Here is a 14934-nt window from a genome sequence, read left to right on the forward strand (position 1 = left end):
TAAAAGCATAAGGAAAGGGTAGGCAAAGAGACAGGAGAGTATACTAACTTAAGGGAGAATAAGGGCATGGATGTGTAACTGATAACTTGTGTTAAGGCAGTGAAGGAACTGACCTAATGGAGTCAAGGGAGCACGTAAGGGCCTCCATGGTATTATGGAGGATCTTGAATGCCAGGTTGGAAAATTTATACTTGATATTAGATTATAAACTCCTTGAGGGTAGGGACTGTCTTTTGTCTCTTTTTGTATCCTTAGCACTTAGAACAGTGCCTGGCACATAGTAGGCATTTAAACGTTTATTGGCTGACTAAATGATTTGATACGATAGAAAATAATTAGCCACTGACAGTTTTTGAGCAGAGGGATAACCTAAGGAAAGCATTATATAGGGTGTCCTGTATATAGGTACTATATATTAGTGCCTTTAGTTTTAAGCCTTAGAGCACTGCTCTTTGGGGATACCCTGTAGAAAGTAATATTGCTTCATGCTTGTTTGGAAGAGCAGAATGAAATCAAGCAAAGGTGATGTATCTCTTCCTGCCTACCCCCTTTTCATTGCCTTTCTCTGTAACTCAGGGAGGCTTCTAAGGTCTATTAAAAGGTGAGTGCCATCTGATTCCAGCTATTTTATCTCTGGTCAGAGAAAACACAAAAGATAGCAGGATGGGTACTAGTACACCTAGCCCTGATCATTGGGAACATGAAGAAGGAGGTAGCATGAGCTCTCCAAGTTGGAGTATTCAAGGAAGTAGAATTGATGGAGAGAGTATGAGTAGAACCAGGAAATATGGAGATAGGAGATGAGGAAACTCCCTTTACTAGTGTAGGTTAACATCTCTTCTACCACTTAGCATCTCGAAGAGTTGCCTAGTACACTAAGATGTTACATGACTCACCTGGTGTCACATAGTCAGTATGTGTTCCTGGCTTCAAGGACAGTTTTCTACCTTTTCGTTATATCAGTTCTACTCAGAGCTCCATTCTAGGTACAGAGGGGCACACAGACTTCCCTTTTCCCATGGCCAGAGGAGTGTCCAGAGGGTGAAACTGGTTAGGATGAGCCCAGGACCGAGGGAAGGTTTAAAAAAGGCCAGTGAGGGTGACCCTAAATTACTCCCCCACTCCCCATGTCTAGGAAGCCTGGCATCCTCCATCTGTCCCATTGCCCTCTGGAAGATGAGCTGAAGAGCTGCCTCCCTGTGGTCATTTCCCTAGTGTGTGCAGGCCACCAGAGGAAGGCCTATATGTAAGGAAAAGACCTCATTGTGGATGGGGACATATTCTTAAGGGCCCCAAGATCTTTTCCATTTCTCCTTGCCACTTAAGTTGCCTTCTCCTGTCTCTTTGTTCTTCAGGATTCTACAGGCTGGCCTAGAAGTGGAACGTCTCTCCCTTAGGAATTTCTTCCATCGGTATCACTCCAGGCGGGGCATGTGGAACCGTCGCCAATTGAACATGCCATAATCTCAGAAGGGTGCCCAGCTCAGACTGACTGATTCCTGCCTCCTGCCCTGCAGCTGCTTCCACTCCTGCACACCATTGGAGGGGGAATAAGAATGAATAGGAAGAGTGAGCCAGCACCCCCTCGCACCCTACCCAACACTATTGAGAGCCATCTCCCCACCTATGGACCTGAAGGTGGAGTCTGAATAGGTGGCAGTGTTGTAATCTCCCCCTTCCCTTGAGCCTTTTGGGCATCCAACAGGAAGGATTTATAAGTGGAGGGGCTATGGAGGGTGGTAGGGTGTAGGCCTGGGTGGCAAAGGTGGAATACCTCTTGAGGAAATGGAAAGGTGGCAAGGGAAGGAGCAGTCTCTTCGCCTTCCACTACCAGCTGGCCCTTTGGAGGCAGCACAGATCATGAAACATAGACTTTCTCTTTTAAAAAAAATTATTGGTTGCTTGTAGAGGGGTGGGAGGCAGTGTTGAATCTTTCCACCATCCTCTCTCAACCAACACAGACTGTGAGAATCCTTGATTTCTCAGAGGGGAAAACAGCTTCCCAGGGGGATGAGGTGGTTCATTTGAAGAATATTCTCAATAGTGGATCTCTGACCCTCTACTCTGTCATGTTGTTTCCCCCTATCCCTTCCCCATTAAGACTGATGAAGGTTGAAACCTTGTTGAACACACTTCAAGAATCAACAAGCCTTCTCAAGATGGGGATGCTACCCTCTACCAACCCATATCCCTGTCCCTCATTTCTCCCACAAAAAAGATAGAAGACAAGTGCTTCCAAACGCCTTATTTGGCCATCAACAACAGGGCATTAACTTTATCCAGCCAGAAAAACTAAGCTCAGGCTGGCCAGAGCACAGGGCTGAAATCCCCACCCTACCACTCCTCTGGGGCCAGTAACCAATATGGAAACTATAAGGAGTAGGTTTTGAAGGGAAAGTGTGGAGTCTGTTGAGTTCCAAGCCCATCCCAACTCCCCACCTTCACCCCTGACATTATAGACTATTTTCTACAGTGCAGAGGAATGGAGAGTCTCTTTTGGCTGCAGTCTCTAAGGAAGGCTAGTGGAGAAAATAAACATGGGAGGGTAGCAGGAAAAGGGAACTTCTGGTCTATGTAGAAGTACAGAAAGGGGTTCAGGTACTGTGTGTTCCTCTTCAGCCTTGGTATTTTGAATTTCCAGATGGGCATCTGGAAAAGGAAAGGATCACTTGGAATTAGCTGGAGCTCCTGGACCTTGGTGTGGAAGGAGCAAGAAGGGAGGAACCTCCTCCCTTAGAGTAAGCTGAGAACAAGTGAGAGCATTAGGAGCAGAGCCCTTTGGCCCATTCACCAGGCTGCTACCTCCGCCTGCTGTTCCCCACTTGGTCATTACATATGAATCTTGCACTAATCCCTGGGGTGCCTTTGTGACTGGAGATTCTCCTGCTGCTGCATTCACCAATGGTGCATTCAGTACTGAGTCTCAGTACTCCAGTGTCCATCTAGGCATGTGGAAAAAAAAAAAGAAGGAAGTGCCCTGGTTATAGGAGGGGATTATGGGAAAGTGAATCAGGATCCAAGGCTTTGGCCTATAGCTAAACTCTATCCCCAGTCACACCTGCTGCATTTGAACAGAGCCAGTAACAGAGAAGAGAGGAGAGTTGGAGTCCATATGGGATGTCCATTTTTTCTCAGAGTAGCTTTCCTCTGCAGGAACATCTTTAAAAGGTTTGAAATAGACTTTGACTGGAAAAGGCAAATTGGAAATTGTCCTCCTGGTTCATCTTCTCCTTCAGATTCCCAGAGCTCATGCCCCAGCCTCCCAGTCCCACACCCCAATTTCCTTTCCTGGACCTTGAACTTAAGTGCCTCATGTCTGACTTCTGTACTGTTATCTCTGTACCATCTGCCTTAAGGAGGAAATGTCTCCTGTTCTATAAGAGAATGTGGGATGGGGTGGGGAAAGAAAAGGTTAAATACAGCATCTTCTTAGAAAAATCCAGGTCTCGTGTTTTCTTCTTACCTATCCATGTAGGGAGGGTTTGGGATGCCTTATGGGTCTGCCTCATGTCTGTCAGTCATGTATGATATCCACCAATGGCCATGTCAAAGATACCAGTTCTACCCTCACATGTAACAATGTATTAGGTGTCTCCTGTGTATGACTCTAGATACAAAGGGAGAAGAAATGGTCCCTGTCCTCAGAAAGCTTACAAATTCATAGGATGATGTGGTGGAAAAATCAGTAAACTTGTACCATTGCTCTGACACTACCTAAGATGTATTGCCATGGGCAAGTCACACTTAACCTTTGTGAGTCTCAGCTTCCCCATCTGTAAAATGGAGCTCATAAGCATGGTGGAAGGCAAGAAGGTTCAATTCCAGGCTCTGCCACTTATTACCTGTGTCACCACGGATTCCGATGTTCTGTTTTGTCCTTTGTAGAATGAGGGAGTTGGGCTAGGTGAACTTTGAACTCAATCTCTGATAATAAAATCACTTTTCAGGCCTGAAAGTGCTTTGTAAATGCAAGATTATTGTTATTACCCAGAGCCAGTACATGTTGAGCCTCTCATTTGAAAGCTTCTGTCTAGAAGCTTTGAGTATGGGACCAGGAAGATTTGGAGAGAGCAATGATCACAGCTTATTCCAGAATAATCCTATTTGGTCAACTCTAGATGGTTCACATTGATTGGAAGGAGTTATGGTTAGGATTGCCTTAAAACAGCAGATGCTCCAAAAATAACTTCCATCTGGATGGGGGATACTTTATCTGATCTTTCTATAGGTACCACGCAAGCAAACTCAGTGAAACGACATGGGCTCAAGCTGAATCTCTAGCTCTGTGAGCTTGAGCCCTCTGGACTCTCGGTTCTTAATTTGTAAAACGAGGGCCTAGAATACCTCTCTGGCACCTTCCAATTCTCACAGTTTACAAGCTGACTTTGCTGGTTGCGCTTGGCTAACGTTAAAATCAGTTTGCATTCTCTGAGCATATTTTGGCAGCTGTGGGGGGAAACTGGAAGGAAAATGGTGTGCTATTGGGGGAAAAGCCAAACTTTGATGAAAATTTTGCTATGGTAATCCACAAAATGGATAATGCACCCATGAATGATCAAAAGTTGACGGTGCCTGAAATCAACCTGGCAACCCCCTAGTGGAAGGCTGCCCAAGCAGGGAGGGAGAAACTATTTGTCAGTGGAGCCCTAAGGCAAGTGGTTGATTTGAGTAGTCTTCCCCATCTCAATGTTCCCTTCCAGAGCTGGGTGATACAACTGAAGAAGCCTAAGACGGCCCTCTTAAATGGGCAGGATGGTTTAGTGGACAGAGCTGTAGAGTCAGAAAGCATGGGGTCAGATTTTTCCTAATACCTGCCTCTATATGACTTTGGGCAAATTACTTAAACCTCCCTGGGCCTCAGTGTCCTCATCTGTAAAATTGGGGGAAGGGGGTTGGACTAGATAATCTCTGAGGTCACTTTGTCTTCTAACTCTATGAGATTATAAAGTGAAAAGTAAAGAATGACACATTGGTTTAGCAGATCACTTTATAGGTAGAGATATTACTCTTTTCTCTTTAGAGAGAGGAGAACAAATGTGGAATAGGGAAAGAGATATGGTTGACTTGGAGGCAGTAACCCCAGACTCTTGCACCTTGTGGTAGAGTCTTGGGTTTAGGGGAACAGTACCAGAAAGGTTGACAGAGTCCCCATTCTGGGCACAAGGCATCCACAGCTACTGATGTAGATTTCACTTTGGCCAACAGAACCAAGTACTTTAGGATTTGAGTTTGTATTGGAGATTAACACTAGCATGTTGGGAGCCTTCCCAGGTGCTATGGGAAAGGCCCACAGAGCTGGATAGAAGTCCTCAGGGCTGGCAGAAGTCAAAGGGAAGTGAAGCAGAAAGAGCCCCAGGGCCCTCACCTGTAGAGGAAGCAGAGAGAGGTGAGCTGGGGAGGCGGTGAGGGTGCTGTGAAAAAGCTTATTTCCCTTCTTCCCTTCACCGTAGGAGCTGCCCACTCCTAATCAGGAGAAAGCTTAGGTCTAGGAGAGAACAAGTAGTGACCGCCAAATACCAAGTCTAAGACAAGATAGAGCAAAGTTTCCTTCATACCTAATTCCTAAAAATTGCCAAGAGGCCTGCCTCCAAACCCTACTCTCATCCTCTGTTGCTTCTCCCCTTCACAGTCTGACTTAACTTGCCTTATTTAGGTCCTTTCCCAAGCATTACCCCCTTGGTGTCTCTTGTTCTGCAAGGATCCCACCCTTCCCCCCACACCCTCCCGAAGGCCAGGGAGCAGACCATGTGTGTGCGTGAACAGTGTCCTTCCATCCTTTATCCTCACCTAGGCCCCAGGCTGGATTCAGGAGGGCCTGGGTGTGGGCCAGGGTTGCCCCATCTTCTGTACCCCAAAGGCCGTGATGAGAATGTTGATGATGACAGTTATGAAGACCATGACCATGGTTGTGTTATTGAGCTGGTTCAGCCACTGTTGCTTTGACACCTCATTCAAATTTATTCGGGCTGCAGAGGATTGAAAAGGTGGGGGAGATGAGTGAATGGAGATGTCAGAGCTGGTGGCCACAGATGGGCATCTGTCTTAGAACCTCACAAGCTGGAACCATAGACTGGAGCACTAGGTGCAGCCATATAGGTGAATTGCATAGGGTAGGGCAAGGGAATTAGAAGGCTGAAATTTCTCCTTCACCCCCCACCCTCATGGGTCAGTGTTGTATGGGGCTTCTGTAAGGCAGTGTCTAACAGCTGTAATAATACTTTACATTTGCATAGTACACTGTAGTTTATAAAGGGCTTTCACACATTTGTCAGTCATCATCATCATCAGTGATAGAACATTAAGGTTCTACAGGTCATGGCGACAAAATTGTCCACCACCAGTTGACTTCTAGAAAAGAGCTCAACAGAAAACTGAAGATTGGATAAATGTGTGGAGAGGCAAGGGGAATTTTTCAGTGACATGCTAAGACTGAATAATGTCTTTTTGACATGGCAAAGTTATTGCATTATATTGGAGGAAGGTGATCTCCCTTCTTGTAAGAAAAGGTAAAAGGGATGAGGGAAAGCCCCAACACCAACCTCTCCTTCCCTCCACTCCGCAATCAGTGAGAATAATAAGTTCCTTTAAAAACTGAAGAACTTTAAATTGAAAGCAATCTAGGAAAAATCAATTCAGAAAAAAAAAAAATCTGAGGAAGCTATCCAGTGGGAGAGACTTTGTTCTATTTGGCTCCCAAGTGAAGAATTAGGAGCAAAGGGTGGATGTTTTAGGGAACTGTGTTTAGGCTTAACATCAGAGAACAACATCCTATTAGTTAACCCAAGGTAGAATTGTCTGTGTTGGGAGATAGTATGTTTCCCTTTGTTAGCTATCCTCAAACAACCCTTAAATGCAAAATACAATAAGGAGCAGTTCTTTCAGTATCTCTGGGTCCTCACCAGTTATGATGAGGAGGATCCCAATGACCACCTGCAAGAAAAGAGAGATGCTGAGGAGGGTGACCAGGACTGTGTAGTAGGGGGAGGATGGTTCCTGTTCCAGAACAGCCTTCAGTCGAGTGGCATTGGACATGAAGAGGGCCACGTCCAACATGCTCTCCGAAACACTCTTCTTTGTGGCATAATGGTTAAAGTTGATGGGCAGGTCCCTCCTGGGGCTGGGATTCTGGGGCTACGAGGAAGAGGAATCAAAGTTAATGAGGAAATCCCAGGATTCATTGCAGTAGAAAAAGCCTTGGGATGGGAGTCAGGGGAGCTGGGTTCCAATCTAGACTCTGCAGCTACTTTGCTGTGGGATCCCAGCAGGATCATATCACCCGCTCTCTACAACTCCCATCTATAAAGAGAACAGTTTGAAGTAGATAGTTTCTAGGATCACTTCCCACTCTAATACTATGAATTCTAACACTATGAGTCCATGGCTAGTGTTTTAGAGAATGTTCGGGAATGTTTAGGCTACAGAAGAGGTTTGTGGGGAAGGAAAGACATGATAGCTGCCTTCACATATTTAAAGTTTTATGTGAAAGAAAGGATTAGATTTGTTTTGTTTAACCATGGAGGATAGAACCAGGAGAACAGAGTGTGAAATATAGGGAGATAGGTTTCAGTTCAATATAAGGAAAAACTTCCTAATTATTAGAACTATGTAAAAATGAGCTCCCTCAAGAAGTAGAAAATTCCTTGTCAAAGAAGATCTTCAAGTGGAGGCTGGTTAACTGTTGGTTGGGGATCTTGTAGAATGGATTCATTATTTGGGTAGGGATAGGGTTCGATAACCTGTAGGTCCCCTTCCAACTCTCCCACTTGTGCACAACCTGTACATGAATCCATTTACATACAAGTATGAATCCATGTAAAAAGGTGTTAATACATGCCTGTGTATGTGTAATTCCCAACTCACCCCAAAAAACATTTATAAAGATACACGTATTTGCACATAAGTCTCCAAATATAGCGCATATTCTGTTGTACCTGTTGCCTATCTAGAGTGAATAGCAGCCAGAGCAGAGTGGCAAGACCAAGGCTGGGCATGAGACCCTGGTCCGCAGAAGAGGGCTAGATGTTTCAGGAAGAAGATTACCAAAAGGCTGAACTGGAAGGACTGATAGAGCACTTAATTTCATTTCTCATCCTTGATGCTAAAAACCAAGAGCACAAGGTTAGCAGGGTTCCGGCAACGGGCAGAACTACCTTCACCCACATTATTAATAATAGTTAACATCTACATAGCACTTAACAGTGCCAGGCACTCTGATAAGTGCTTTACAATGACATTTGATCCTCACAACAACACTGGGAGGAAGGTGTTATTATCCCCATTTTACAGATGAGGAAACTGAGGCAGAGAGGTTAAGTGACTTTGTCAAGACTTTGTCAGCTAGTAAGTGTCAGAGGCTGGATTTGAACTCAGGTCTTTCTAACTTTTCAGGCCACAGTGCCACCTAGCTGCTCACTTCACACTTGTTTCTTTCTGCCAGCACACACACATCATATGCATCCTCTCTCAGGGACTATGCTGTCGAAACTTTAAAGAAGCTCCATGAGATGGAGGCAACTCATGCCTCCATGTACATTGGAGGGATATGGGACCCTATCTCAAAATCTGAAGAATCCCTGGGCTGCTTTTACCATAATCTAGTTAAGACCAATACAGAATATAGATAGATGGATGGATGGATAGATAGACAGATAGATAGATAGAGATATAGAGGGCCGTACCCAACTCGAGATGAAAATGTATATAGCATGTCCAACATCTGGCTGACCTACTCCAACATCATTTTAATGATAAGTAAACTGAGGCCCAGTGAGGTAAAGTGATTTTCACAAGGTAAGTTAGCAAAAAAGAGGCTCAGGATTTGAACGAGTCCTCCAACTTCATTACACTAAGTGTTGATATGGGAGGGAAAGAGAGATGATAGGATCAAAGATGACTCCCAAGTTGTGAGACTGGAGCTCAGGAAATTATATTAGATCCCCACAGACTGGAGTTGTTGCCCACTGATGAGGACTCTGTTCTGGCATTGGCCATGAATCCTTGACACAGCATAACATTTTCTTGACACAGTTAACTCTTTGATGTGGATTGGAATTGATTAATTAAATGATGTGGTTCAAGGTCAGGCAACCAGTCTTTTCAAGCACTTCTTGACTTTAGCCTTTACAAAGGAGGCACAGGGGCATAAATGAAAAGGGAGACTGAATGAAAAGCTTGAAGTCTGGAGAGAGAGAATCTGGTCAGTAGCATTTAGCCTGGTTCACTGAAGCACATCCAGGTGACCCATTTTGGAAACCAAGGAACTATATGGCCCTGCATTGGTGGACTGAAGCAAAGTAATGGAATAGTTCCTTGACCAATCATTCTAGAACCAATAAAAGAGTTAATACTACCTACAGCTCACGCTTATACAGCACTTTAATGTTTGCAAAGAACATGATCACATTTAATCCTTTCAATAAACCTTGTGAGATAGGTACTATTATGATGACTTTTACAGATGAGAAAACTGAGGCATAGAGAGGTGACTTGCTCAAGATCATGCAGCTAGAAAGGGTCCAAGGTGGTATCCCAATCCAGGTCTCCTAACTTCAAGGTCAATACCCTGTCCATTCTTCTGTTCTGCTTCTCGCCCTGGAACACAGTGAGAGGTAGTTCCTGAACCAAAAAAGAGTCAGAACTATGGAGCAGCAAAGGACAGAGCCATTATATAGACCTTGCCCTTTGCTAATGTGCAAATTATGGGAATTTTGCAGATCTGGGGAAGGAGTTGACTTGTCAGAGATTCTATAGCACCCCTAAGAGGTGGAGCTCACCAAAGGGGTGAGTTACTTGACTCTAACAGTCCCAACTTCTTGTCTTCTGTGTAGGAGACTCCACCTAGGGTAATATTGTATGTCTTGTGCCCCTGGGAAGGTGAGGATCATTGGAGAGAGAAGGCTAGTTGTTGCCTCTATTTATGTGTCTGAATCCTATGAATTTTTTTCTTGGATTAAATATATTCTGTCCAATATTTGATATCTTAGACACCTAAATGCTTGCATGGGAATGGAGAGCCTTTTTTCCTTTGCTGTAAAGATCATTTGAAACAAAAGCTCATGACCAGATGTAGTTTAGGTTTCAGAGCTTAAAATCAGAAGGTATATGGAATACTCACCAAGAGAGTGGGGTTACCTGTGATGATTCAAAGCTCAACAACCAGGAAGTTTAGTAAAACAAAACAAAACATGCTAGAGCCTGAAAGTACTAATTAGCAAGAAACAGATCTGCTGTTGGTTCTAAAGAGTTTTGTTCTAAGAAGGCTTGAAGCAAGAAGCTGAGATTCTCCTGCTCAAGATGAGAGACCTCAGTAGACACACTTTTGAAGGGAGCAAGACAGTTCAATCAATAAGGATGAAAAAATCTGAGAAGATTTCATTTCTGTGGCTGTTTGTATTAATGTTAAACATCTGGCTAAGGGCTGCTATTTTTCTAAACTATCTATAAAAAAAGACTATAAAGGCCCACACTTCTAATGAAGAAGAGATAGTCTTACGATCAAGTACTTCAACTGAAATCATAAAGTGGAAGCAGGTTCTACATCCACAGGACCTGGTGGTGGGCTGGTCCTGGCAGTGTCCACCAGACACTATGCATCCGGGAGAGCAGGAGCCAATGGAGCAACATCCAGCAGACTGCAAGTCCAGAGGAGACCACTAGGGATCAATCAGGTTCAGCAGGAGAAGTGCAATGATTTAACTAGATCATATCAGCTTGTCTGTCAGATAATGGGATTCAGTGGGAGAGGCATGATCTAGCTTTTTACAAATGTGTTGTTGCCACATGTGTTTCTTATCTGTGTCTATTCGACCTGTGGTGGAACATTCTGAGCTCATGTTGGTCTGATCATCCATAGTGGGACACACTGAAACTTGACTCTACCATAGTGATGCCATTTTGGTCCTCTTTGAGAATGATGGGGAATAACCAGCCAACCAACCATTCTTCCTTTTGGTAGTATGTGTATTTTTGAGAAAGTGTGCCCCTAAGTTTCTGGGGGAAATGTTTTCTTTTATTACTGCCATTTCATTAATTGCCTTGCTTTGAATGAACCTTGTACTCTGGCTGACTAGTAAAGGTAGTCACCTAAAGGGCGTTATAAGCTACGTTAGCTTCCTTCAAGGCCCAGCTCAGTTTTCACCCTTTTGGAATCCTTTTCAGATCCTCCCACCTCTGGTTGTTCCTTTTCTTGAAATTTTAGTGGATGCAGACCCACAGATTTCCTTGAATCTGGTGTACCCTCCTCCAGGGGACCTACACTGCAAGCTACTAGACTCAGACCCTGAATATTAAATGGGGATAATGATAGTCCCTAGCTTACAAGGTTGTTGTGGTGATCAAACAAGAGAACACAGGTAAACCTCTCCCCCTTTTAAACATTTGTCACTGAGTTTAACAATAATTGCCTTCCTTCTAAGTTCCCTGCGTTTCTAACCTTCAACCCTGTGGTTAAAGCCCATTCTACTGTTAGTTGCCTTATCCAGCTTGCTGTCCCCTGGTGCCTTTGCTAGAAAGGTATAAACAGCCCTGACACATGTCTAAGGAGGGAGGTGGCCCCAGGAGGAAGCCCTGATGATGGGCAGGGAGGCAGCTGGGCCTGGATTAGCGCAAGCAGTGAAGGCCTCCAGGGATGTTGTCACATTTGGGATAGCTCTGGGGAGAAAGGAGTGAAAGGAAGGAATGATTCACTTGGACTCTGGTATAAACCTTCCTCTCTTGTCACAGCAGTCCCCTAAGCAAAGCATTTCTCTATATCTGGGGATCTCATTATCAGCATTTCATATGTACTAAGCTTGGCCTCTAGAGGGCAATCAAGTGACTTGTCCCAGGAGGCCACTTCACCCAATTTCCTGAACAGGAAGCAGCAGTGACTTGAAGTGCTTGGTGACTTGGCATCCTGCAGACCTGCCCCGCCTCCTTTATGGTATTTGTTCTACCCTAATTTCCAGTCTTCCTTTACTAAGCCCTTTGGAGCACTTTATGGGAGTGACGGCAAACACAAGTCCTGCTGTTATAAGGCTGCTATCCACCAGATTTAGAACACATTTACAGCTAACAAAATTACCAGAGTGTCTAAGGTTTAATAGAAATGAGGAAATGAGCCTGATGGAAATTGGGAAGATTTGCAAAGAAATTAAATACAATCTACCTCTTCCTTCCATTTCTCTTACTATTTTTTCCAAAGGACTTCGGTTTAGGGAATTTTAATCTTTGCAAAGAAAGTTTCACCTCAAAGACATCAAACTTTTGCATGACAGAGCATGTTGAAAGGAGAAGGTGGGTTTTGATCCTGTGACGATGAGAATTCTCTGCCTTTCCTTTCCGTGTTTTGATTAACAACCAAAAAGTTTGATTGAATGATGCAATGAAAGAAGAAATTGATGAGGGATACATATAGGGTCTCACATGTGGATTTAGAATACCAACTGTACAAGTGTAAGATGATGAGCTGTGTCTAGACATCATTCATGTGAAAAACAATTTATGTGGGTTTCAGCAGGCTACAAATGAACAGAACAGAAGGACGTGGCAGTCAGAGGAGCAAATATAACTTTCAGTTGAGTTGACAGAAGTATAGTGACCAGAATAAGAGATTTCCACTATATTCTGACCTTTGTATTGTGCTCACATTTTAGGGAGAACACTCACAAAGTAGAGTACCTCCAGAATAGGGAGATTAAAATTTTGAGAAGGCTAGAAACTGTGATATACAAACCTATCCCTTATCCAAACTTCCCTATTTCTGTTGGGGATATCCCTCCCAAGCTTGAAACCTTAGGTCATCCTTGACTTGCCTGCCCCTTTCTCCCCACATCCTAACAGTCGCCAACTCTTTCCATTCATTTCAGCCCTACTTCAAATCCCCAGTGCTCCTCACCTAGACTATTACAATGTTGCTTCTGTTTCCAGGGTCTTATTTCTCTCCATCCTCCATGCATCTGCCAAATTGATATTCCTAAAATACAGAACGTTATTCCCCTCCTCAGAAATCTTCAGGGGTTCCCAATGATCCGTAGATTGCACACCCATAGGTCCCTGCCCAAAATCCACTTAATGGCTGTTTTCTGGACCCTCCTGGCTTCAGAGTGATTATCAATAGTAACTGTTGCTCTTTCCCTCCCAGCTTGATTTACTTATTTTTTTTTGCTCAATAGAGGGGCCATTCCCTAATTACTTCTTAGAGAGGCTTATTCACTGAATAGCCTAACCTCACTCTAAGTGAGTAACTGAATAGGCCAAGGTCTCCCAGTGCATCCTGGGTCTTCTCCACTCATCCTGATGAATATCTGGTCGCTGGATTCAGATCTGTCAGGAGGAGAAAGTGAGACTGGTGACCTTGCACTGCCCTTCCTCACTTAAAACAAAGTCAAGTGCAAGTCATGTCATCATTTCTCTGATGTCATGGTCTACTTCGAAAATGAAGGATGAATACAGACAGACAGGATAAAATACAAAATCGTCAGCCTAGAATTTAAAACTGTCTTCAATATGGCTCCCATTTATCTTTATTTATATTAATTTTTATTATATTACTTATTATGTTCATTAATATTATATTATATTAATATATTATTTTTAGATTTATTACTTCTTTTCACACACTCTCCATTGTCATCAGGATGGTCTGTTGGCTATTCCATCTCCTACCTCTATGCCTTTTACATGAGTGGTCCCCATGTTGGAAATGCTTGCCTTCTTCTCCTCTGCCTCTTAAATCTTTAGTTTCCTTTGAGGCATAGCTCAGATGCCACCTCCTATGAATTCTTTCCAGGTCCTTCCACCGACAGTTGTTCGTTGTCTTGAAATTACTTTGTATATAGTTCTCTATTTCTTTATATGCATATATGTCCTATCTTTCCCAGGAGAATGTAAGTTTCTCGAGGAAAGAGATTGTCCTTGTATCTTGAGTTTAACACAGTGCCCTGTCCATAGGAGGTTTAATTAATGTTTGTTGACCTGCATTGCATTGGATCAGTTAATGGAATTGAGCATTTTTAGCCTGAGGGAGAGAAGACAAAGTATTTATCTTCGAACATTTGAAGGACTATCACGTTGAAGAGAAATTATTCTTTTTCTGTTTGGTCCCAGAGGATAGAATGAAGGAGCAACGGGTGGAAATTTCAGAGAGACAGATTGAGGCTCAATGTAAATTTTAAAAAAATTCCTAACAGTCATTCTTAACTGTTCATTCTCCTTCATGTCTTCCTATTCCATCTTTAGTAAGTCTTGTTAATTTTACCTCATCCGCATCTCTCCCATTTGTCCTCTTCTCTCCATTCACATCACAACCACCTAGTCCTGGCCCTTGTCACCTCTCCTTCCTGGACTGTGGCAACAACCTCATCGTCTGTCTTCCTGAATCCATCCACATGCAGTCAGAATTGATATTCCTAAATCACAGGCGTGAAAATGCCATTCCTTTGCTTGAGAAGTGTCAGTGATTCCCCATTGCTTTTAAGTTAAAATGTGAATTCCTTTTTTGGAATTTAAATCCTTTCAAAATCTAGTTTTAGCCTGTCTTTCAAATTTACATATTACTCCTCAAAACTCTGTGCTCCAGCAAAATTGGCCTGTTTTCTCTGGCCCATAAACAACATGTCATCTGCTGCCTCTGTATTTTTGAACTGGGTATTCCTCTATGTCTATGTCTTGGAACCCATGGCGCTCGCAAGATTCAGCCCAAGAAGCTCTTCGAGAGAGAGAGAGCTTTCTCATTTACCCTTATTATTAGTGCCCCTCCCATTACTATGATTTTTATTTTATTCATTTAAAAAAATGTATACTATATTTACTTATCTGTGAATATGTTCTATCTATTCCCTTAATAGAATGTAGCTTCCTTAAGATCTGGGATTGTCTTACTTTTCAATTTGTATCTGTAGCACAATACCTGGTACATAGTAGGTGCTTAATAATGATGATTGATGGATGATTACA

General features: G+C 43.3%; 2 protein-coding genes across 5 annotated transcripts in view; one reads left to right on the forward strand and one right to left on the reverse strand.

Annotated features, from left to right (window-relative positions):
* B4GALNT3 (beta-1,4-N-acetyl-galactosaminyltransferase 3) overlaps positions 1-3438 on the forward strand; it is a 146209-nt gene extending 142771 nt beyond the window's left edge. For all 3 annotated transcript variants that reach the window (XM_072654088.1, XM_072654084.1, XM_072654085.1), the window contains one exon: positions 1356-3438. In XM_072654088.1, the coding sequence (XP_072510189.1) occupies positions 1356-1375 (20 nt within the window). In that variant the 3' untranslated portion in view covers positions 1376-3438. The remainder of the gene's footprint in view (positions 1-1355) is intronic.
* A 1535-nt stretch (positions 3439-4973) lies between these two features.
* Positions 4974-14934, reverse strand: part of NINJ2 (ninjurin 2) — a 136031-nt gene continuing 126070 nt past the window's right edge. For both annotated transcript variants that reach the window (XM_072654090.1, XM_072654089.1), the window contains exons 2-4: positions 6900-7131; positions 5788-5966; positions 4974-5365 (exon numbers count right to left, since the gene is read on the reverse strand). In XM_072654090.1, the coding sequence (XP_072510191.1) occupies positions 5806-5966; positions 6900-7131 (393 nt within the window). In that variant the 3' untranslated portion in view covers positions 4974-5365; positions 5788-5805. The remainder of the gene's footprint in view (positions 5366-5787; positions 5967-6899; positions 7132-14934) is intronic.

Source organism: Notamacropus eugenii, chromosome 3, assembly GCF_028372415.1.
Source record: "Notamacropus eugenii isolate mMacEug1 chromosome 3, mMacEug1.pri_v2, whole genome shotgun sequence".
NCBI lineage: Eukaryota > Metazoa > Chordata > Mammalia > Diprotodontia > Macropodidae > Notamacropus > Notamacropus eugenii.